The following is a 25,329-nucleotide window of genomic DNA, read 5'->3' as shown; positions in this document are numbered from 1 at the left end:
TTTTTTCACATCTGAACTGTACTTTGCAATGTGCTGGGGGTAATAAAAAGCATCTTAAATTTTTGGGGAAAATGTGCAGAAAGGTTACGTAACCTTTTAATTGTACACTGATATCTGTTTTTTTGTGGTTGCTTCTTGAGCTGGAGCTTAGTATGAACCCAGTTCGTCCAAGCCTGCTCAAAACTCTGAACGACCCCGCCCAATCAGTTGCGGCAGGGACATTCTCTGCCCCTTTGTGAGGTGTAGCTGCGGGGAAGGGAATGTGCCAATTGGCCCGGGAGGGGGGTGTTGTTTACAGTTTTGAATGGACTTGGGCGAACTGGTTTCACACGAGTCCCAGGTCATCACTATTCTTAAGTGGGCTTATAGGGGATGAAGATGTAGTGTGAAGGAAAGTGCATTGTGGCTGCAGCTCCTTCCCCCCCCCCCTTTTTTTTTTTAAGGTAGAGGGTCTTATTGCGTACGCATAAAAATTTAAAGAGGGAAATTTACGATAACTGAAACAGACAGATTCTGGAGCAGCTGTGCCTGGCAACCAATCAGCTTCTCTCTTTCGTTTTCAAAGCTTAACTAAACAAACTGAAGAGAAAAGCTGATTGGGTACTATGTGCAATTGCTCCAGATTCTGTTTGTTTCAGTATTCATACATTCTCCACAAAGCAAACATGGATTGCAGCTTTGTTTGCTGGGAGGAAACATACATTTGGTAATTAATTTTCTTTTAAGAAAACATTTCATTGTTTTTTATTAGCTTTTTTTTTTCTTTTGCTGGCTGAGTTGTACATATCTTATTAATAATATCAAAATGCCTACCATCTTTCGTTTTGCTCACCTTTACAGGTCATGGCTCATATTTCAGTCCCTTCTCTGTTTCCTGCTGGATAGGATCCAGCTGCCTCAAGCTTAATATGACAACAACTGAAATCCAATTTTTCCACCCTTCACTCTGTCACCTTTCGTTTCCCCACTTCTCAGTGTTGACAACACATGCATCACCACTGCTTCACTTGCCCAAAACAATTCAGCCATTACTACTAGCCAGAAACTTTTTCCTGCGTGTTTGTAAGTCAAGATCCCAGCATCAGGAAAGTGTTACATTCTTGCTGACTTGTTAACTTGCAGAATTTATTCCTGTTTTTTTGGTGACAGCTCTGTTTTTACATTGACGTGGCCACGTTACCCCGCTACACTCAGAAGTGTATTCTGTGCACTGTTCACTTACAGGTTAATAGTCGAGTAAACATTGCATTATATTTTTGGCGAGCATAGATGTTCTTTTGGTATTTTGTTTGAACATAGTCCACCCTTTTCAAAGAAAATTAAATAAATGCGCACACATTCATGAAAGAAAAAAATGTGCATTTATTGTTATTTTTTTTGCATTGAAGCCTCTAAAGCCTTGGTTCTCAACTGGTGGGTTGTGACCCAAAGTGGGTTGCGGCCTTGTGTTCAGTGGGTCACTGCATGCCTTCCACTTTTCTAGGTGAGAGGCTCTTCAGTCTCACCCTAGTGCAGCACTGTCAGTTCTCGCATCGGTGCCAAGTGACGGCTTGAGGTGGGGTGGGATGGGGCTATGGTTGAAAGTGAGCTCCATCAATACATGCATTGCTTACAGCTCCCTCGCGTGTCCTGTTGAGGTGCCTGGACCAGAGTAGCGTCACATTCTGGCTCCCGACACCTCTACAGGCCATGCAAGGGTGCTGTACAAGCAATGCACATATGGATGCAGCTCCATCACAGCACAGCAGCCCACGCAGGCTGAGGATCCACTCCAGTTCTCCTAAGATAGTGAGACTGGGTGGGCCTTAAAAAAACAAAACCAATATTTTGGGGAGTTTGTATTTGTGGGTAAAAATGTCTGAGTGTGTGAGATTATGTCTGTGGTTGTGTGTGTCTGTTAGTGTTTTTGAGGGTCCATTCACACTAGTACAGTGCGTTAATCGCACAGTCCCATGTGATTAACACACTGTACCGCACAAAATTGCACCTACCGCAAATTCTGGTGTGTAAGGTGTGTTGCATTGCCATTCATTTAAATGGCACCCCAAATGCACCTCCCACCCGCAGTCCCGCAATGCTGTGTGTTCCAGTGCAGTGCAGGTGTTGCTGGGCTTGCTCCCCTCTCAGAGGAGGTTTTTTTTTTTTTTTTTTACTACACTCATGCATGACTTTATATCACAGATTTCCCATTTAATCTCTGATAGCAGAAGCCACAAGTGCACTATTGCACCTTCCCCTGCTGTCTTAGTGCCTGATCTGCTTGTGTACAAGCCCCTTGCAAGCCTTCGCCTGTGCAAACTCTGTCTGATACAAAATTACTGTTGCTTCTACCAGTGCTGTATCTGTCCTTGGGTCACACAGGGGCGCCTAAGGCCTCAAAAACCTTCCCTTCACAACATTTTGTGTTGTTTCTATATGAAGATTGGAAGCACCTTGATATGGTTTTTGCACCTCCCAATCACTCGTTAACAGTATACTCCCAGGCTGTGGATTACAGTGAATGATGCCTCTTCTTTTTAAAGGAGAACTATTAGGTGAGTGATTTCCACTCACCTCATAGTTCTAGCTGACCTGTGACAATGAGACTGTCACAGGTCGGCTCAGTAGATCGGGAAGTGAGCGAACAGATACCGGCGTTCGCTCACCTCTCGATCCTGTCACGGCTCTCTGCCGTGACAGGGGAGGGGCTGGATTCCCCGCTCCGATCCGCCAGCGCTGACTGGCAGAACGGACGGGGGAGGGGGCGGGGGCGCGTACAGCTGGCTCTGCCTTTAGATAGGCAGAGCCAGCTGTCAGTCACGCAGCTGGGCGGATCCCGGCACAATTGTCGGGGTCCGCTTCAGCTGCGGCGTCTCAGTATACCGTGAGCAGCGGCTCGCGGTATACTGCAGCGACTCGGTATACCACGAACTACAGCTCGCTGTAAACTGAGCCTAGGGTGACGGGAGGACGTTAGTTTGTGTCCTCCCGTTACCCTAAGGAGAACTATGGGGAAAAGACTTAACACATACCGGCGTTCGCTCACTTTTTGATCTTGTCACGGCACAGAGCCGTGACGGGAGGGACTGGATTCCCCCCTCCCTGCTCCGATCCTCCAGCGCTGACTGGCGGAACGGACGGGGGAGGGGGCGGGTACAGCTGGCTCTGCCTCTAGATAGGCAGAGCCAGCTGTTACTCACGCAGCTGAGCGGATCCAGACATAATTGTCAGATCCGTTTCAGCTGCGGCTGTAGCTCGCGGTATACTGAGCTTAGGGTGACGGGAGGACGCTAGTTTGTGTCCGCCCGTTACCCTTTGGAGAACTATGTGGAAAAGCCCTAACCCCATAGTTCTCCTTTAACATTTCTGTATCCTTACCATGTACATAATGGAAAAAAAAAAATGTATTTGACTGTTAGTGATCATCTTTTATTTGGTCAATACCAAATATGGTGTGTCAGATTGGTCTTTTTCTGGGGCCACAATTCACGCCATTTGTGTCCATCTGTAAGTGAATTATCAGGGTGCTGTTTAGGGCTGCAACAACTAATCTCTGGAGCCATTTTTTAAACTTTATTTTATAGTTTATCCGATTAATCAAACTTAATAATCGGCTAACTAATCGATTTTGAAAATTAATCGTTAGCTGCAGCTCTAGTGCTGTTTACTAAAAATAAAATAAAAAATAAGAAGCCCTGTTTTTCGGTAGCTTGATAGGTAGCTATTTTTAGGTAGGTAGCTATTTTAGGTAGCTAGGTAGCTATTTTTGGGTAGTGTGGAATTACTTGTGTTGTATTTGTATATCTATATAAACATTGCCGATTGTTAATACCTTTCTACAAACACAAATTAAAGATTTTTTTTCCCCACTGCAAAATGGTTTTATTTCATACTTGTTTTCTTTTCTGTTTGTATCTCTTATAAAACATTTCTCCCCTGTTTCGTTCCAGATCTTCCAGGAGAAAGCAAAATCCCATTTTTCATCCTATGGATCACTGAATAAGAAAGAGATGGTTTTACCTCGTCTCACAGGAGCCCTACGCTCCTTTTCAAATGTCACCAGACAAGATGATTACAGGGGGGACTCGACAGACTTGATGGTAAAATGTTTTATATAGGATGCAAAGTGCTAAACATTCTGAATGACTCATCGATGGTAGAATGTTTTATGTATTGGCGGTAAACAGCTGTTAAAGCTGTTTTGCTAGCGTTCTCAATAACTGCAGTTTGTAAATTTAGAAAAGACTATGCTGAGCATTAAAGGGGACCTGAAAAAAAATGTAGCCCTCCTTTTTGCTGCTTACATTTAATTCTTGTGATGTAATAACCACTGGATTTCAAAAGGGTCTGGAATAGATCTGTAAGAATGTTTACTTTTTCTAGACAAATACTCCATTTTACTAATCTTATTGCGTATAAAATCAGCAATTCTGAAGTTTCCTTTTTAATACAACAGGGTCTACTCACCTTTGTTTTGTCCTGCAGCAGCTCCAACCTCAAAAGTTCTTCTTGGAGACCCCTGATGTCTCCATTAAGAGGACCTGTCATGTAAATTGGCTATCACAAAGGGGGCTTCTTTGCCCCTCATGTAATAGCAATAAAGTTGTGTCTAAAAAAAAAAAAGTAATACAAAAATTAAAGAATCAGTAAAAAAAATAAAGAAGCATAAAAAAATGTAAAAATAATTTTTTTTTTAAAGTCTCCGCCCCCCACATACACACGCAGATATGCGTTGGGTGCGCCTACATGCAAAAACGACGATTGCACCTATTGTGCCGCACATGTTACATATCGCCGTAAAAATCGGAGTGAGAGCAATAATTTTAGAGCCATTAATCACTGATAACACTAAACTGATCAGCAGTAAAAGTGTTTGAATCGTCGCCTATGGGCATTTTTTGCGATTTTGCGGGCGCACACAATTTTAAGGCTTGACATGTTTGGTGTCTATTTACCCGACGTTACGTTTTACTAAAAATATGGGTAAGAATAAATGTTTTATAACATAACGTAGGGAAACTTTGTTTTGGTTTATTTTTACATTTATGGTACTTTTTTCATTATATAGTCAAAAAAAATAACCCCCCCCCCAGTGATGATTATATACCTCCAAAAGAAAGATCTATCTGTCCCCAAAAAATGTTAACATAAATTGCAAGGCTATAGTCCGGTCAAATTAAAGGAACACTTTTTAATCAAAGTATAGCATCAAGTCAATGAAACTCCTGGGATATTGATCAGGTCAGTTAAGTAACAGAGGGGGTTGTTATTCAGTTTCAGCTGCTTTTGGTGTTAATGAAATTAACAACAGGTGCACTAGATGGGCAACAATGAGAAGATCTCCAAAACAGGAATGGTTCTACAGGTGGAAGCCACTGACATTTTTTTCCCTACTTGTCTTTTCTAACTGTTTTTTTCACTAGTTTTGCATTTGGCTAGAGTTAGTGTCACTACTGGTAGCATGAGGCGATACCTGGACCCTATAGAGGTTGCACAGGCATACCAACTCCTCCAGGATGGCGCATCAATACGTGCCATTGCCAGAAGGTTTGCTGTGTCTCCTAGCACAGTCTCAAGAGCATGGAGGAGATTCCAAAGCACAGGCAGTTACTCTAGGAGAGCTGGACCGGGCCGTAGAAGGTCCTTAACCCAGCAGCAGGACTGGTCTCTACTCCTTTTGTGCAAGGAGGAACAGGATAAGCACTGCTAGGGCCCTACAAAATGACCTCCAGCAGGCCACTGGTGTGAATGTCTCTGACCAAACAATCAGAAACAGATTTCATGAGGGTGGCCTGAGGGACATCCTTTAGTGGGCCCTGTGCTCACTGCCCGGCACCGTGGAGGTCGATTGGTATTTGCCATTGAACACCAGAATTGGCAGGTCTGCCACTGGCACCCTGTGCTTTTCACAGATGAGAGCAGATTCACCCTGAGCACATGTGGCAGACATGAAAGGGTTTGGAGAAATCGTGGAGAATGTTATGCTGCCTGTAACATCGTTCAGCATGACCGGTTTGGTGGCGGGTCAGTGATGGTCTGGGGAGGCATATCCATGGAGGGATGCACAGACCTCTACAGGCTAGACAATAGCCCCCTGACTACCCTTAGGTATCTTGATAAAATCCTTGAACCCTTTGTCATACCCTACGCTGGTGCAGTGGGTCCTGGGTTCCTCCTGGTGCACGACATTGCCTGGTCTTATGTGGTGAGAGTACGCAGCCAGTTCCTTAAGGATGAAGGAATTGATACCATTGAATGACCCACACGCTCACCTGACCTGAATCCAATAGAACGCCTCTGGGACATTATGTCTCGGTCCATCCGACAACGCCAGGTTGCACCTCAGTCTGTTCAGGAGCTCAGTGATGCCCTGGTCTAGATCTGGGAGGAGATACCCCAGGACACGATCCGTTGTCTTATTAGGAGCATGCCCCGATGTTGTCAGGCATCCATACAAGCATATGGGGGCCATACAAACTAATTAGTATCATTTGGAGTTGCTGCAATGAAATTTCAGCACAATGGACTAGCCTGCTGCATCATTTGGTCACTTTGATTTTTGGGGTGTCTTTGAATTCAGCCCTCTGTAGGTTGATAATTTTTAATTTCCATCAAACGATGTGGCATCCTTTCATTCTTTCATTACCCAGTCCAGTATACAGTAGATATCCAGCATGATATTTTTCCCTGCTGAGATCTGATTACAGAGACTTTAGAGGCTACTTGGTACCAGGAGCGGCTGTCTGTGAAAATGTGGAGCTGGATGGGGGTGAGGCAGCTGTAATTTCCGAACGGCAAATGCTGTCACTCAAACTAAGGAGGGCTGGTGGGTGGGCAAGCTCAAGAGCTCTAATCTGACTTTATAACTGCAGGCACAGCATCTTGAAGTCAGAAAAAAAGACGCAAAATGGCCACACTAGGGCGGTTGTGCTTCGTGCCTAGCGTTGTCAGTAATAAAAAGGAAGGGGTTCTCTGCTAAGGGGAATGATAGAATCATCAGGTATTTTCTGACGTTCCCACATCTCATACACAATGTAGAGATTGCTGTGAGTTTACAGAGGGACAAAGCAAACCTGTCCTCATATTTTAGGTTCACATGCACCTTAAGTCTTCTACTTCATTGAAGTTATATTCTTTTTTTTAAAGGTTATAGTGGAAAGCACTTTTTTAAATTTAATTTGTGTTACTTTCTCAGAAAGGTATTATGATCGTAATGATTTATTATAGTATATAATTGTTATGCTGAACATGATCAACAACGTACCAGGCACTTCAGCTGTCTAGCGCTGTGACATATAATCAACATAAGTCAATAATAATTGATAATGAAAATCATTGTCAACGATTTTCATTATCGATTAGTTGGGCAGACTATTAGTTGGGCTGCTTTCAGCTCCTCACACCCTCCCCACCTCACCCAACTGCATTTAAAGAGTCCTAGCATTCAGGTGAGATGTCGGGGGAACTGGAGGCACACTGACCAGGGCCCGAGAACTGTGTTGAGCAGAGAGTGGGAGCCTGTGTAAGCAGGGAGGCACGGCAGTGGCATAACAACCGGGGAGGGGGCGACGGTGTGGTCCTGTGTGTTGTGTGTTGTGTGTGTGTGCGCGTTGTGTTGTATCTGTGCTGTGTCTGTGTGCACATGCAGTAGGTGGAGTCAGTGATGGGGGAGGTGCTGGGGGCACACTGCAAATGGCGGTGCGCGGAGCTTCACATGCAGTGTGTCTAACAATATCCTTTCCTGTGCCAAGCTAGGCGAGGGGTGAGCATGGCTAGAGGAAAAATGTAATCTCTAGCCAATCGGCTCACATGTATGATTCCGAGCATCAGGACGTGGATTCAAGCGTGCAGCCAATCGCATTCCCCCAGACAAAAGCACCTGGTGAAAGGAGCACAGGAGAGAAGTCCGCTTTCCAATTATCTCCTTTCTGCACAAGTTCTTTCTGTGATCTTTCTTTATGTCAGGAATGAGAGCTATGTAGAAAGAATGAATATGGCATGCCCATTAAATAATGAAACATTCAATTAAATAATCAATATTTTTAATAATGAAATAAATAACTAATAGTCATTTAAATAACTAATATTTGTTAACTAAATAATAATATTTAATAATTAATTGAACATTTAAATATTCTTTTTTTTTTTATTCGATTAATCGAAAAAATTATTGGCCAACAAATTGATTTTATAAAAATATAAAATTCAGAGACCACCATTGTATTCTGTGAACCATTCATAAAATACAAGGTGGGGGAGGGGGATTTATCAGAACTGGAGCAGACAGAATCTGGAGCAATTGCCCATAGTCAGCCTCTATTTTAATTTTCAAAGCTTTATTGAACAAACTGAAAAGGAAAGCTTTTCTGGGCAAATGATCCAGATTCTGTCTGCTTCAGTTTTCATAAATTCCCACCCAAGGAGTTCTGTGAATGGACAAGGGGAGGGTCATAGTCACAACAGTCACCGTATTACGGGAGCTGTAAGAAATTGACTGTGAAGATTGCTTCTATTTATATAGTCTAACCATGGAGAGAGGTGTTTACATCATGCTTCACTGAAGAAAATAGGTTTCTCATTATTTAAGTGCAAGGATGAAAGGTTTTCTATCCCAAAGGCTTTTATAAATTTTATATTTAATTTATTTACCTTTTATTGGAGACTGCAGAGGCGACATTAAAACCTCTTACCCTGTAGAAAATCGTAAATATAATACTTTTTTTTTTTTTTGCTTACGAAGTGTTTCTTATGCACCTATTATTGTCAGCAATGCAAGATCCAAACATGTTTATCACAATATAGCAATTTGAGTGTACAGGAAAGTCTACTTCTAGCGGTCATTTCATTTTGAGACAATAGTTATTTTGAAAAGCTTTCACTTTCTCTTTGATTGCACATTTTCTCTTGAAACATTTAATTTTGAAGCCGTTTGAAGAGAGACATTTTCTCCTAACCATACTGCATTAATTTTACAGAACAAAAGATCGAAGTTGCGTGAACAAGTTTTGGAGTCTGACCTTACTTGGAAGAAAATAACTCAATTTGTCACTGGCATTGTGGACAAGGAGCATGAAGCAATAAACGAGGGTCTAAAAGAAATATTAGAGGCTGCAAAACAGATCGGTAAATTACTTTTTGGTTAAAGACAAATTCTTCAAATTCATGATGTGCTGTGAATTCAGCTCGGTAATTTTTCACCTGGCTAGTCTGGATAGAGGAGAATCTCACTTGATTGTTCTGCAGCAAGTGCATTTCAATCTTCTGATCCCTGGTTCAATAATTCAGACTTAAATATTTACATAAGGGTGACTTTGGGGTTGTAATTCTCCTAGGTTGTCATTTTTATTGTAGTGCTTGTGATTTGGAGTGAAAGGTTTAAGCTATTACAGGGGAGACAGCACACATTTATTTACAGGTAGTTTAAATCATAAACACACACACAGAATGGCAAAATGATTGCTTTCTTTTCTTACAGTGGGAACTGACCATGGACAAGAGGCAATTGAAAGTGGAGCCATGTTTCTCTTTAAGACCTTCTACGATAAAGAAACTGTCGGTCATGAAGAAACCAAGGCCATTAAACAGATGTTTGGTCCGTTTCCATCAACATGTGCTACAGCAGCAAGCAATGCTACATATAGAATTGTGTCACTGCTGACTGATGAACAGTTTAAGAAACTCGCACAGCAATTTCATGAGAAAAGCAGTGACGATACAGTGTTCTTTGGGAAAAATGTCATTTTTTCCCTGGAAATGTATGAACTGGAAGAGAGCGGAGATTTGCCACTAAATGGCAGCATCGAGGCAGATAATGATATTAGCCTAGACTTCCTGAAATTTCATAATGGCCAGAAAGACTATTTTCAAGGCATATCTGCTAATAGCACTCAACAAAAACCTGGCGAAGATGAAGGCTCTTTACTATATGATGAGGTGGAGAAATATGCTGCTCACAGTTCCACTGGAGGGGCCACAGTAGAAGACTTGTGCAACACTATATTTGAAATGCTGGCATCTGCTAAAAGCAATGATGAACTTCAGAATGAGGTGTGTCATTTTGGGGTCTTTTTTTAATATTTGTAGTAATATTGATACCGTAGTTGTGTGTCTGCATGCATATGAACAGTGCAAGGTTAGAGCTGTGTCTCAGGGGTGACCCTCTATGGGTTTGGCATGGGACAAGATTATTTCCGGTGTTTAGTTGGTAGAGTCTGCATCCCTTCACTGTGTATCAGTGTACATTAGTAAATTGAAAACCTTGAACAATAGGGTGGTCAGACAGTAGGGTTGGTGGGACAGTATTGCAAATGCTGCCCCAGGAGCCATTTGCATTTATTTAGAGAAAAAAAGTCCGGTCACACCACGTGAGCTTCACTTAAAAGTTTATTGTAGCCAGGGCCGGATTTCCCCCAAGGCCGCGCCTTGGGGCAGCAGGGAGTAGAGGGGCAGCAGGGGTGTGGAATTCCTGTAAGAATATATAAGAGAAAAATATGCTGTGTCTGTTTGGTGTAGTATTTGTTTTTTTAGTTTTTTTAAAATATAGCTCTAATTTAGTAGATACTTCTATTTTAGGTGTACATCTGGTGTTTATGATTTACACTTGCAACCATGCATTTCCTTATGCTGGAATGAAAGTTTTTTTTTTTTTTTGCGGGCATGCTCTGGGGGGATTAAGCCAGTGACGCACTGCATGCGTAGCAAAGCTGTGAGGCACAGACGTTCACATGCAGTGTGTAAGCTGCTCGCGGCCAGATGAAGGACTGCATCTTCAGTCAATCGGCTCGCGTGTAACAACTTGTAGGTTTTTCTTCTCGGCATGCTCAGCTCTTGCAAGCTGACGCGCCGGAGTGAACATGACATGACACACTGCACGCGAAGGTCCGCACACCACTGCTCCTCGCTGCTTCGCGTGCACTGCATCATAGGCTTAATGATCCTGGTAGTGCAGGCCAAGGCTCATAAAGTGCACAAATTTGCTCCATAATGTAAATCTCCAGTTTTCTTGTGATTCCATAATATGGTAATAAAGGTACCTCTATGCCATATCTCCCAGTTTGTTCTGGGCTTTGATTAAACTAGAACTTCCATAAAATAAAACAGGGGTGTTCTCTTGCCTTAGCTCTTTCACTGCCAGACTTTTTTTTGCACACTTTATAATCCACATTTTAGACTTGGAAATTAATTGCCCTCCCTCCAAAAACAAGAAAAAATATTTCCTAAAAGCAGAGACCATGGAGAATAAAATGGTGGGAGTTGCAAATTTTTATGTTGCATGGATATTAGCACAACTGTTTATCAATCCCAAAATTGCAGTTAAAGATGCACTTAATTTTAGCGTACAATAACACAATTTAATACCCTCTACTGTAAAATATAAAAGATGAGGTTGTGCTGAGTAAATAGATACCCATCATGTACCTGTAGAGGCCATCAGTTTAGAGTTAACTGTGACTGTTAGCCCTGAAATGATTGCGCTTATTCTGGTACTTTTGGTGATACTTAACATGTATGACACAATCATTGTTTTCATATGTAGGAGCACCCAGTGCAGCTTTTTGTTAGTATGCGTAGAGATGGGGGACTTTACATTTTTTGGGGGAGTATTTTAACATTTATTTAACTTCATGTTTTTAAAACTTTTTTTTTTTTAACATAATACCATCACATAGGGGACTCAAAAGCATCTTATATGATAGCACATTTAAGGAGTCGTTAGGAGTCTGTTAGACAGATTGTACCAGCCCCTGGAAGCAATATGGTGCCTTTTCAGCCGCCAGAATCTCTTCCAGTGTAAAGATGACAGTTGGCTTTACACAGGTAAACAGGCTTCTGTTTACAGGTGCCCTCTGCTAGCACCGTATGCCTTATGTCGCTGGCAGTGAAAGGGTTAAAGTGGATCTGAACTTCTAAAAGTAAAACATTTGCTATGTTATATGGGACATCTAGAAGTAACTGTGTCCAAGCAATTATTTTGAATTCCTCCTGAAAAATGGCAGTGCCACTTCCTGGTATGTGACTGTGCCTGGGCACTCTTGTTCCTCCAGCCTCAAAACTGTATAGCTGCAGTGTGAGACCTAAGGCACTGCTGCCTCTTACTGATAGTTACAGAAGATTTTGAGTAATACTTGCCATTACTAATGGTGTGAGGGGGCTTGGTGTGAACCCAGTTTGTCAGTTAGCTCAAACCTGCACAGAATTTTCACTGACAAACCCCCATCCCCCCCGTGCAATCAGTTGTGTCAGGAGCATTTCCTGTCCCACAGCTACACATCACAAAGGGGTGACACAAATGATTGGGCAAGGAGTTGGTGCGTCAGTCATAGATTTGAGCAGGCTTGGGCAAACACCAGCAAACTGGGTTCACACCAACCCTCATACATTCTTAGTCATTACTGTGGCGCTTGCTCTTCTCCTTTCTGGAGACTCTGACATGAGGAAGCAGGGCCATGCCTCTACCAGGATAACCATCTATATACAGAGACACTGAACAGGGCATAGTAGTTCAGTAATGGAGAAAGATCAGCTGTAGGTAGACCACAGTTTTTTTTTTTTGTGCGTGCTTTTTTTGACACAACATCCAGAGTTTAGTTCCTGGTTATGTGCTTTTGCTTTTATTGAATTGAATAGGTATAAAATCTAGATACAGTCTGTCAATATACATGCAGTGTATAACCAGGGAATGTTCAGGTATGCAGTCTGAGAGTGCATATTGCAGTCTAACTAGCTGGAAACATGGACCGTTTATAATACGTTTATTAGCGCATAGTTCTTGTTTTAAAGAAGGACATTTACTGCATAATCACTCATGCTTTTTCTGTTTGTGTAGTTGTAGTGAATAACGCACATAAGTGGTTTAACAGTAGAATTTTTTTTCGCTGACATTTGTCACAGATGAGTTCCCAGAGATGTTATTATTTCTAAGTGTAGTGCATTTCTTTAGCATTGATGCCTTCTGCAGTTTGCAGCTCATTGTCAGTTTACTGCAAGATAAGATAGATTATGATACACAAATGAAATGCAAATGTTTCTGCTTAGGCTTCTGCCAAACTCCTTTTTACATTTTCCTTCTAAAAACTCAAGATTTCGAGAACATTAGGCTTTTTAAATGACGTGAATACATTTCTGTAGCACGAAGCACAATTCCTGACTGAGTGAATTTAGGATTTGTGACTTACTGCTTCTTTTATAAACAATCTTGTACATAATTTCGGCAATATTATGTGGCTATTATTATTTCTGTGTAACAAACCTAAAAGGCAACATTTGAATAATTGCTGAAAGCAATACTTGTAGGCATTTACAAGCCCTGTGTAAACCAGTAACACTAGGCAGTGTTTTGCACTTTATCAAATAAGGCTAAGGGCATTGCAGAGATCGTTTACGATCCCAAATATGACAATGCTGCCTTTTGTGCCAGTCCACAGTATGGTTCTTAAGATGAGTAAAGGTGGCTTTTCAAGCGATGAACCCAGTTCATGTATTAGTAAGGGTTAGGTGAGAACAGAGGATGTAAATTTTCCCTAGTGGAGATAATTGGCGCTTGCCATTGTCAGACGTTTTGGTTACTGCATGCAGATTTTCCAACTGTGTTTGAGCATCTATCATTCCTCTTTCTGTGAGAAAAGGGAACAAGTATTTCACTGCTCATGTGTCACTTCCATCCTTCAACTGGTGGGAGAGAATATTATAGTGAGTCCTAGTAATGTAGTGCAATGGGATAAGTTAGCTGCAGGATGCAATATAGATCCAGGGCCATGATCCATCTGCTAGTTGAGTCTTGTCCCTGAAGACCCCGTAGGGAGTATTTGCTCTTTTGAGGGCGAAGATCTCAATAACACTTCGTTTTTTTAATCACCTGAGCTGCACTGGGAGAAACCACTGATATTGGTGGTAAGTCAAGCCTCTGCCTTATCTGGTCCCCAGTGTGCTGTTGTTCCAGCCCCTAAGGGGTTACACTGTTGAGTTCTGGGTGCGACACATTCAGTCACAGCGGTGGGAGCTGGTCTGCTGTACCACTTTTTAAATTTGGTGCCCTTTTTTCCCGAGCTGCTGGGATCCAAACCTAGAGTACTACTGTGGCTTTGCAGCCTCTTCCTCAGAGGCCGTACTATGCATGTGCACACCATTTTCTTCCATGATGTGTGCAAACCCGCTCCTCTCTCTGCTCCCTGTCTATCAACCTGACAAGCAGTGATCCATGGGCATGCCCGGATATCAGCTGCCTACAATGACAGATCACAGTAAGCTAAACCCTTCCTGCTCTGCAGCAATGGTTGTGAGTACCCCTAGTGGGATATCCTTCACCACATATCATGGATCACAGAGGCAAGAGTAGTGGGTCAACAAACTATCCCCAGTCTGAGTCATTATCCTCCTTTTGAGATCCCCCTAGCTCCTTGACCAGCTAATCCGGGCTTGCCCTGACATAGTGGATTTCCATGCTGCTGTGGAATCTGGGAGAAACTTTCTTCCAGTTGTCTGAAAAGTCTGGTTTGGGTAGTTCAGTTGCCTCTTCATCATTGGATCACTTAGCTGCAAGGTCTTCCAACTAGGACTCAGGTGGACAACACCAGAGCTGTGACGTATATCAACCATCAGGGGGGCACCAGAAGTTGCGCAGCTCAAACAGAAGCAGATCTAATTCTGCTGTTGGCACAACTTCATGGTCTAGCTCTAACTGCCGTTCACATTCCTGGGGTGTGAAAAATTGGCAGGCCATCGACGCATGGACATGGGAGGACGATCCCCCCCACGTGGTCTGCCTGATATGGACCTTCTGGCCTCTGGATTCAGTAATAAACTGAACAGGTTTTTGGCCAGGACCTGGGATCCTCTGCCTTTGCAGCGGATGCGCTGGTTATTCAGTGGGATCAGTACCATGTGATCTGCGCCTTTTGACCTTTCAGACTTCTCCCTGGCCTGCTCAACAAGATCGAGATGGAGGGTATTTCAGTGATCCTTCAGTGATTATTGCACCAAACTGGCCCAGTAGGACATAGGCTCCTGGCCAATTCGCTGTGGGCCCTCCCAGATTGCCTGGATCTTCTGAGACTTCCAGATGGTAATCTACTCTGATGGAGAAGAAACAAATTATGTATTTTTCCCAGTTTAATCTAGTCTAGACCAGTGCTTGGCCTTGACTGCTCTTAAAGGAGAACTATGGGGTTAAGGCTTTTCCCCATAGTTCTCCTTAGGGTAATGGGAGGACACAAACTAGCGTCCTCCCATCACCCTAAGCTCAGTATACTGAGATGCCACAGTATACCGCGAGCTACTGCTCGCGGTATACTGAGACGCCGCAGCTGAAGCGGATCCCAACAATTATGTCTGGATCCGCCCAGCTGTGTGAGTGACAGCTGGTCTGCCTATCTAGAGGCAGAGTCAGCTGTACCCGCCCCATCCCCCGTCCGATCCGCCAGTCAGCGGTGGTGGATCGGGGAGGGGGGAATCCAGCCCCTCCCCTGTCACGGCAGAGAGCTGCGACAGGATCGGGAGGTGAGCGAACGGCGGTATGTGTTCGGTCACTTCTCGATCTACTGAGCCAACCTGTGACAGTCTCATTGTCACAGGTCAGCTAGAACTATGAGGTGAGTGAAAAGCACTCGCCTCATAGTTCTCCTTTTAAGGGGCAGTTTTTGCCCTAGCCTTTCTTTTCCAAAGACCGCTTGCCTCTCGCTCTTTGGTGAAAGCATTTGTACAGGGCGCTCCTCACATCGCTCCCCACAGTGCTCTCTTCGTTGGCTCTGTGGGGATTTCTACCAGTTTCTGCCAGTTTTGCAAAAGCCACCCTTTGAGCTCATCATGGATATCACCTTGTCTACCCTAACTCCATAAGGTTGCCTTTCTCATTGCTGTCACCTCTTTGAGGCGAGTATCTGAGTTGACAGCCTTATCCTGCAAAGAGCCCTTCCTAGTTTTACATAAGGATAAGGTTGTTCTTAGGCCTAAGGTCTTCCTTCTTCCCAAGGTAGTTTCCTTCTTCCACTTTAACCAGGACATTGTGCTTCCCTCTCTATGTGCTGCTCCTAAATGTTCTAAGGAGATTTTGATGTTCTAAGGAGATTTTGATGTGATGCATGCTGTTAGAGGCTGTTTTAGACTTCAGATTATTTCTCTGTCATTCCTGAAGGGCCCCACAGGGGACACCTGCCTCTCACTTCACTATTTGCAGGTGGATTAGGCATCTCATCATTTGAGCCTACAGTTTAAAAGACAAAATTCCACCATTTCCTGTCAAAGAAAATTCCACCAGATCAATTGCCTTTTTTGTGGGCATTTCAGCATCAGACATCTGTTTCACTAATTTGCAAGGAGGCTACCTGGTCTGTTCATATTTAGGTTTTGCCAGGTAGATGTTCAAGCCTCTTCTGATGTCAATTTTGGCTATAAGGTTCTTCAGGCTGCTCTGAGTTCCTTCTAGCCTTTCCTTGACCGGTATTTACTACAGCATGTTGCCATTGTTTGCTTTGTTGCCCACTCTTAAATTGAACTGCTTTTTGGATCAACCAGTAGTCCAAGACTTAAGTAGTCTGTGTCCTGCAATATATGATTAAGAAGACACAATTTACCTGTAAAATTATTTTCTTTGAGTACATTACAGGACAGCCCAAATACCCCCCCCCCCCTTCCTTGCTTCCTATGATCCACTTCTATTATTGCTTGCTACAAAATGAATACTTACAGGGAGTTGGAGGGGTTATATAGGGCTGTCCTTACAGATTTGTTTGCAAGTGTCCAATCATCTAAAGACACCTGCATTACCCAAATGGGTCATGTAATGTACTCTAAGAAAAGGGGTTTTAAAGTGGACCTTTACCCCTTTAGACTAAAAATCACATCACCATTCAGCTCTGCATGCTGATATGAAATCATCGTACATTCATTAGTTAAACATATTTTTCTTTTACCTACAACTCTTTTTTTCTACTTCCTGATACACCTCGGCACAAATCAGGTAATTGTGTCCAAACATTGCATCCTACATCAGCAGAGCATTGCTGGGAAATCTTATCTGTAATTTCATGAGATCTTGGGGAAAGACATTTTCATCCCCTGTGATGATGTGCATGGTCACATGACCTTGTCACACGTGCCAGAGTTCCATGAATTAAGGGGAGATATATTAATGGCCACTGTCAGAAGACTGGGGAAGAAAAGAGAAATAAGGTATGCAAAGAATAAAAAGCCTGCAATTATCTAGAAGTATGTGTTTGTAGATTGTCATTACTAAACATTTCTAAAGGTGTCTTTGCTGTTATTTTGAAGATATGGGTAAAGTTCCTCTTTAAGGGTAAGACAAAAAACAAATCCTATTTTTTTCTAGGTTAGGTCATTTCGCCTACTCTTATTTTGCACACGCTTCAACAGCAGCAGACAAAAAGCTTGCCTTAGCCATTCACTAGGCATGCTGATAGACCGTGCGCTGTGATAATGATGTCTACTAACGTACAATAACACTGTAAACATTTCTCATCTGACAGGATTTATTTGGCAAGATTATGAAGTACCTTAAATTTGCCAAATGTATAGCATTCAATTTTTTTAAACATTGTACCTTTTGGGCTTATGTAACGAGGCAAATGACAGTAAGCAAAATGCCATCACCTCTAGCAGTGAATTAAAATTTCACTGCAGTAATCAGGTTGCTATGAGTTACTATAGTTTTCTAATCAGTGGTCATTGCTATTTTCAATAACACAAAGGGATACAAACAAGTTAATCTGACATTCATTAAAAATAATCAGTGTAGGTGAATCTTCCTGTGCATGTGTTTTAAAATGCCATGGTGGTGTTTATTCACCGTCTGTGAATGTTTGGTCACATTCACTGTTTAAAAAAAATATGCCCCTTTCCCCAAACTATCCATGTCAATGTACTTAGTACATTTCCGTTACAAGTGTATTAACTCTGATACATATGACATGACTGTTTTTAAATACATTTAGCTGCGTGAACATTTTTAGATTGTTAGTTTCAGAATGTAGATGCTGGCTATTGAATTGTAAACAGCTTAGCCATTATAACAATTTCAAGAGAAAATACCTTCTGAAAATAGGTGGTTTTGCTTATAAGCAGCTTTTGTTTTATTATTTAATTTCCTGTATTTTATGCAGCACCAGCACATTTTGCTGCATTGTACAGAAAGCATTGAAGTATTCACACCAGTGGGTGCCTTAGATAAGTCTAATATAAAACCACAAAAAAAAGACGATGGAATTTTGCACTCCTCTGTTGCAATTGCCAACGTTTATTCAGAATTCATCCATAAGTACAGACACAGTTCTCTCACCCGCTAATGACCATTGTATTCATGTTCTTTCTTGTCCACTACCCAGAGTGCAGGATTACATTTTATCTTTTTTTTTTTCCCCGTGGATGTTATCGTGACTGGCTGACACTTACAATCCCTGCACCTAGCAGTAAGGAGTTGGGAGAGAGCAAAAAACTAATAGAACACAGACTACTACATGCTCTTACCAACTTTCAAGCACCTCCAGTATAAAGTATAATTAAAGTGAGCAGAACAGGTGGTTTATTCCATTATTTGATGCAAGGAAGCAATCTACTGTTTGCCATGTAATGGTTAAATGCGTGGTGCATCATAAAATGGTAAATAACATAGAAATGATTGATTTGGTATAGTTTGATTGGACTTTCTTTTCGATAGCTTACAGCAATTTCTGACAGACATAATCCTTTCATTGACAAAGAACGTTTGATTGAATGATCATATCATTACATTTATGACCAACATAATATCCCTATTACATTTCCACACACATGCATTGGTGCCAGTCTAGCCTCAAACTGCTTAACACACCTGTATGTTTTAGGACTGGGGAAAGAAACTGAAGGAAACTAAAACAAACAATAGAAATCTATGATTTCATTTGTTTTCATTTGAGCATTGGTCTCGTCTTTATTTCCTCTTGTGCTACTTTGCATTGATTAAGGGGCAATCCAATATACAGGCAGTCCCCGAGTTAAATACATCCGACTTGCATATGACTCCTACTTACAAACGGAGGTTATTACTGTGCAGCAGGGGTAGTTGTAATGCTACCATGCTCGTGCCAACGAGAAGTGCCCGCCTTTTTGGGTCTGGTTTGTGGTACTGTATGTACATTACAGGAAGTTGGCTCTTATTAGATCTGCAGACGGGGGGTGCCCACCTCTTCTTCTGGGTCAATGTAAGGTTTTTACTGCTGTCTGTGTCCTCATTAGAAAGATTTAATCTCACTTCTTGTCCTTGAGACAACAGGAACTGTGAGGAAATCTATCCCTAGGAAGGGAAATTCACTCCTGTAAGAGTGATCATGAGAAAATGTTGTCTCCACTGAAGCTTTATCACCAATCCCTGTTTCCATGACAGCCCAAAATTTTCAAAATCCAATTGTCACAGGGACAGAAAGTGAGGTGAAATCTTCTGAACAGGGGCACACACTGCAAAACAAACTTTACAAGGGGTAAACCCTTCCCTATTCTACCCAAAACATAAAAAAAACAAAACAATTTGGCTGGAGGTTAACTTAAAAAAGGTACCTGTTCCAACTTGCATACAAATTCAACTTAAGAACGAACCTACAGTCCCTATCTTGTTTGTAACCTGGGGACTGTCATTACTCAAAAGTGCATGAGAAGTGACTTACATTAAAGCAAAGCCAAGATACTGCAAGTTGTAAAAGTGAACCTGTTACTTTGCCCTGTGTTCACTTTTAGGACTCATGCACATGGGCCGGCTGAGTTACTCAAGAGAAGTTATATGGAAAGTATAAACAACTTCTATGCTTCCCAGATCACTTTTTCCCTTGTTTAGTTGTCCATAGACTTGAGTTTAGCCATGTTTACACCAGTTTAGCTGCATGTAACCAGACTAAACCGCCCCCAGGACGCAGAATATTCTTGTTTGTGTAAACTGCGGAAGATTGATTGCACCTAGATGCTGCTAGAGGTCTGGGTATGGCATTCAGCCATAGAAAAGCATTACATGCTTCCAGGTGCATTTAGAAAGGAGCGGCAAATGCTCCAGGACTGTGTGCATGAGGCCTTATGCTCCATTCCCCTGCTGTACTTAATCCTATTGCTCCTCCATCCCTCCTTTCAGCCACAACGGGGGAAGAAAGACAGTCCCGTCTATTGCTCCTCCATCCCTCCTTTCAGCCACATTGGGTGAAGAAAGACAGTCCCGTCTAAAGCTTCATTCATGGCTGTATGGTGTCATTCATGCAGATCCTGTTTGTCCGAGTGCGGACACTCGTACCAACAACAGCTGTGCAGTTCAGGTGTCCGTTTGACATCGTACAGGCTGCTGCGCACAATCACACACAGCACCTGTCCCTCCCAGGATCGGCTGTTTACGGGCATGCATGTCGCACGTATGTGTACACCCAGCGTGAATGAGGCCTTCGTCACTCCAGTCGGCAGTTACATAGGGTTGAAGACTCTCCCTGATGCTGTTGGACAGCACTAGGTCAATCATCAAGTAGAAGCACTGTCACGTGGAGTGAGTTGCATGGTTCATACCTGGAAATACAATTCCTTTACTTCCATCTGCTGAAAGGAATGGCATGGAAGCAAAGGAAAAGTAAGTATATGCTACTGGAGGGGGGGACAGTAAACCACTTCAGATGTTCTATAGTAGAACAAAGTTGTGTTAAAGGAAAACAAAGTCTTCTGACTGTACAATAAGCCAAACGTGTAGCTCGGTGTACATTCTCACCATGCTTTGTGTGTATTCTGTGCTGTGGCCTTACAAGATGGCCAAAGGTGCCAAACCTGGAAAAAGACCTGGCACTGACAAGAAAGATCCCATTGCCGAAGGAAGGCACTGTGGCAGGTAAGGCTGTCATAATGTGCAGATATGCTGTACATACATGCGCATTATTGCAAAGCCCAGAGGACCTGCAGCAGACTTGAGTTCCCGATTAAGGCAGAATACTCTGATACACTTGATATATGACTCCCATTAAGGGGCAGTATATCTTTAAAAGAAGTCAGGAAAATTGTTACTGGCTAAGCCTTTGGCGGTCCTTCTTGATCTATGAACTGCCATATAGAAGTAATTGTACTTCTTAATGATTGGCAGGTTTTTTTTCTGGGCACTGATCATCCCTCTTTTTAGTCTACAGCTCATATAAACATGAGTCTGTAAGGTTTTTTTTAACAGCATTTGCTTACTCTTATCCAAGTTTATTCCCCATTAACAGTAATAGACAAACAGCAGTTTTACATGTATATAAAATGCTGCAAGATGGAGCCCCTGAGGTCTAAAAGACAGTCAAAATCTATTACGATAACAGCACACAGAAGAGCTTCTGTGCATCATGTAAAACCTGCTGAAGCTTTAAATGGTACTGTAATAGATGCTTTACAGTATCACCAACCAGTTTTATAGGACACATGGTAATCTGTAGCCCAGTGTACCCATTTGTTGTCATCTAGACTGAAGATGCAAAATAAATGTTTATACTAAACTGGCTACATTTTGTGAAAGAATAACTGATACAGAGAGCACTGTGAAGTTCTCTTCTCTTTATTGCTCTAATTGCTGTATAATTGTGGTTCAGTCACCATTGCAATGTCACACCTGCAGGCTAAAAAAAAAACATTTTAAAATCTATTTATTTGCTATAAAATTAACTTTACCTACATTTCAGTGTTTTTTTCTTTTATATTTAATAGTTAAAAACCCTGGTCAGATTTTTTTTTTTTTTTACCTTGACAGTAAGTGTAAATCTCTAACGGGAACAATAACCACGATGGAAAGTTGGCATAAGCCTTAAACCATTCTTAAAAAAAGGGTTTCAATTGCGCCAGTAAGAGTGAGGGCCTATTCACACATACAGCAGTGACCTGCATTTTACTGCACCAGATAACTGCAGGTCACCGCTAGGACACATAGAAAACGATTGTTCTCTGTGCCCTGTTCACACCATAAAGTGGGTGTGATGAACGGTGTGCTGCATAAAAATGCAGCATGCTGCTTTTTGTTTGCAGCATATTGAATGCCAGATAACTGCAGGTCACTGCACATGTGGGGACGTGAATTAAGTATACACATTGTACATTCCACACAAAGAAAAAAAAAAAGACATTTTTATTAACCCTTGCAGTGGGGATACCCCTGCACTGCAAGGGTTAACGGCTCGTTTTGGTCTAGGGAGGAAAAAAACATAGTTATACTCTTCGGATCCTCTGAGCCGGCTGTGAAAGTGTATAGAATGTGATGACCCCGGGCTCTTAGGCTGCTGCAGTAGAGGTGGAGTGAGGCTGGAAGGACCGGTCTAAGAGCAAGCCAGCTTGGAAGATCGGGTGAATATTAGTGTTTTTATTTTCGCTCCCTAGACACAGACCAGCAGTTAACAGCAGTGCTGGGGGTAACCCCACTTCAAGGGTCGGTGCACACTTTTGCTGGGGTTCTTCAAACAGTCACAGTTCTGGCACTGTGCAGTGCAACACACACTGCTGGAGCTGTCATAACACACAAGCCCACCTGCTAAAATACAGCTATTAGTAGCAGAGCTAGTGTGAATGGTCCCTGATTCTCCCTCTCTTTCTGTCCTGACAACAACATCACCTGGACAAGAAGTGAGGGGCAATCTCCTTCACACAGCCACAGACAGCAATAAAACCATACAGAGGTTCTTCTTGCTGCTTTTCCTACTGTTCTTCCTGCTTTCTCCAAAAAAAAAGAAAAAATGGAGTACCATTTTAAAAAAGCTTGCAGGGGCCAATCAATCCTGCAATACAGCACATCATAGGAGCAAAGGGATAGATGAACTGTCAGGTCAAAGGTTAAAGTGAACCTGTGCCCAGACTATGAGCACTAAGGCCCCATTCACACTAAGTAACACTTACCTGGAGCGGATCCGCGCAGCCGGGATAGCACGACTGTTCGGGGCGACGTGCCAATCGACGATCGCGCGACCTTCACCGCCGGGCTGCATGCAAAAATAGAAAAACTGTGCGACATCCACGAGAAAAAGGGTCCCGCACAAGCGACACTCGACCGCAACGAGGGACATGGAGCTGTTCAGTAGAACAGCTCCATTAAAAATCATTGGACGTCGACTTCTCGCAATATCGCGTGGCAAATATGCGCGATATTGCGCGATTAAACGCCCAGTGTGAATGGGCACTAAAGTATTTCCATATTTTGAACAAGCATTAAACGCACTGTAAATAAAACCCTCATTTACCTCTGTAGTTAGAGGCATTGTTGCAAAATGTATCTTCAAATATAATCTTCTTGCTGTGAACAGATCTTGGCAACCTGCCATCCTTCTAATGCAAAAACACGGCAGGTGTCTCTTAGCCATAAAGCAAAAGTAAATGCACCTCCCCTTGCTTCCTTGCCGTGATGTTCACCCAGGATCGGGATCTTCGTCCATCTTGATTGGCTGACTGGGCCGCGATGACAAAACTCCTGAGCGTGCACACAAGAGTTCATTTGTTCCGGCACCATGGTGTGTAGAGAATGTACACTGGGCTGCTTATGCACAGCTCCATGTACATTCTAAAGAAGGTTGTGAACAGTCAGGTATGTTTGTTTTATTGCAGAAGACACAAAACATGTCTCTTGTGCAAAAAAAAGAGCATGTCTGTCTGCTCGCAATTTTTTCATTTTGTTCTTTACATCCTCTTTAAGGGCCTGTTCATGCCAGATGTGTTGTGGCTGTGCTGTCCAGTGCAGCCCCAATGCATAGACATGACAGATTGCCTTGCTTTAAACAGGCTCAGTTCACACTGCACTGTGCCAAGAGATCCTCCTGAAATGGCCTGAATTAATTTTAAAAAAAGTAAACAGTGCAATGCAGCAGCACTGCACCTGGCATTGCATACCAGCAGCTATGCTGACTGAAAAATTGACTGAAACCTGACTTTGTTGTGATCTTTGAAGATCTCGGAGAACAAATCAATTCATAGTATGAGCAGTAAGAGAGGTCATGGATGGATAGTTGTGCAGCTCTTTTATTGCTGGTTAAGAAATTGTAAATAATTTAATGTCCATAGTTTGGACACAGATACACTTTTAAAGAGTCAGTTCAATGAAAAAATCTAAATGGTAGGTCCCTACAGTAGAAGAGAGATTGTATTTCCCTCTCTGGCAGCCTGTTTCTTCAGTTCTTTCTGTCCCATCCTCCAACCCTTACGTCACCACAAGATCCAGCAGTAAGATAGGGGTCAGAGGAAGGGACCACAGCATGCAGCAAGGGAAATACGTATCCAACATTAATGGAAGTATTGAATGCTAAAGATTCTAACTGAGACTGCAGCGCTGGAATGAAGGGACGATTGGAGACATGAGCCACCAGAGAGGTACAAATATTCCCTCCTTTATTGCAGTGACCTGCCATTTGGAGTTTGTTATTGATGTGACTGGGTCTTTCTAAAGTATATGGAAAACCAGTTAACCTATAAACAATGTTATAGGACAGTACAAAAATCTCCAAACTACCATCATGCAACATAGTTGTTACTTACTGAATACATTAGTGCAAGGTATAACCTAAATGACAAATTAACAATACATTTGGTATGTGTGGCTTTGCAAGAGACACTGTCGTGCATGTCTGTCTCATGCTGTCCCTCTCTTGTGACAAATTAAGAAGCTATAAAACTTTTGTACTAGCCAACATGTTAATTGATTACTGGCCTGTGAAAAATAACATTTGTGTTTTTACTCCCAAGAAGCCATGCAGATGGCTAAACTTTCTATCTTCCTCATATGTCTGGCTTCAGGTACCCAGCCAGCAGAGACATAACCATGTACTGTTTGGGAAGGAGGGCTAATTTTAAAGGAGAACTATGAGCTGAGTGATTTCCACTCATCCTCATAGTTAGAGCCGACCTGTGACAAAGAAGCTGTCACAGGTTGCCTCTATTGATCGGGAAGTGAGCAAAAATATGCAGCCGATCTGCTCGCTTCCCGATCGTCTTCCTGCAATGAGTGGTGAAAAAATTGTTACATCTTTAAAGCCAATCTGTCAGAACAAAAAAAAAAAGTCCCCAGCCCACCCTCTAACTATTTCCTAAGCCGGACTGGACAAATTAATATGGAATTTAGGAGCCAGCAGGATTTTTTATAAGCCAGCTCCATTGACGGCAACTAAAGAAAACCTCAAAAGTTAGGTGCCAGCTGTAATTTTTAGGGAACATTAGCTACCTGGGGCCTGGGATTTGTCCAGTCCTATCCTAAGCAGTCTTCAGTACCTATGATTACTTTTACTGCAGCTCCCACTCCACTCTTATTGTTGTCACTCTGTAAAAGTTGTGATATTTCTAGTTATTGAGGCGCATGTGACTCAACATCTGACACCCCACAAGGCAGTGTTTGGGACCTGAGTGGCC

At 42.5% G+C, this 25,329-nt stretch overlaps 1 protein-coding gene across 1 annotated transcript in view; it reads left to right on the top strand.

Moving 5' to 3' along the window:
- The window catches only part of ASCC3 (activating signal cointegrator 1 complex subunit 3), a 560,609-nt gene that overhangs the window by 4,662 nt on the left and 530,618 nt on the right, over positions 1 to 25,329 (top strand). The window contains exons 2-4 of the mRNA XM_018564087.1: positions 3,930 to 4,079; positions 8,955 to 9,102; positions 9,455 to 10,026. Coding sequence (XP_018419589.1) covers positions 3,990 to 4,079; positions 8,955 to 9,102; positions 9,455 to 10,026 — 810 coding nt within the window. The 5' untranslated portion in view covers positions 3,930 to 3,989. The remainder of the gene's footprint in view (positions 1 to 3,929; positions 4,080 to 8,954; positions 9,103 to 9,454; positions 10,027 to 25,329) is intronic.

The sequence above is a fragment of the Nanorana parkeri genome, unplaced genomic scaffold, assembly GCF_000935625.1.
Source record: "Nanorana parkeri isolate BGI_ZX_2015 unplaced genomic scaffold, ASM93562v1 scaffold723, whole genome shotgun sequence".
Lineage (NCBI taxonomy): Eukaryota > Metazoa > Chordata > Amphibia > Anura > Dicroglossidae > Nanorana > Nanorana parkeri.
The sequence above is the reverse complement of the archived record's forward strand: the minus strand, read 5'-3'. Positions and strand labels throughout refer to the sequence as shown.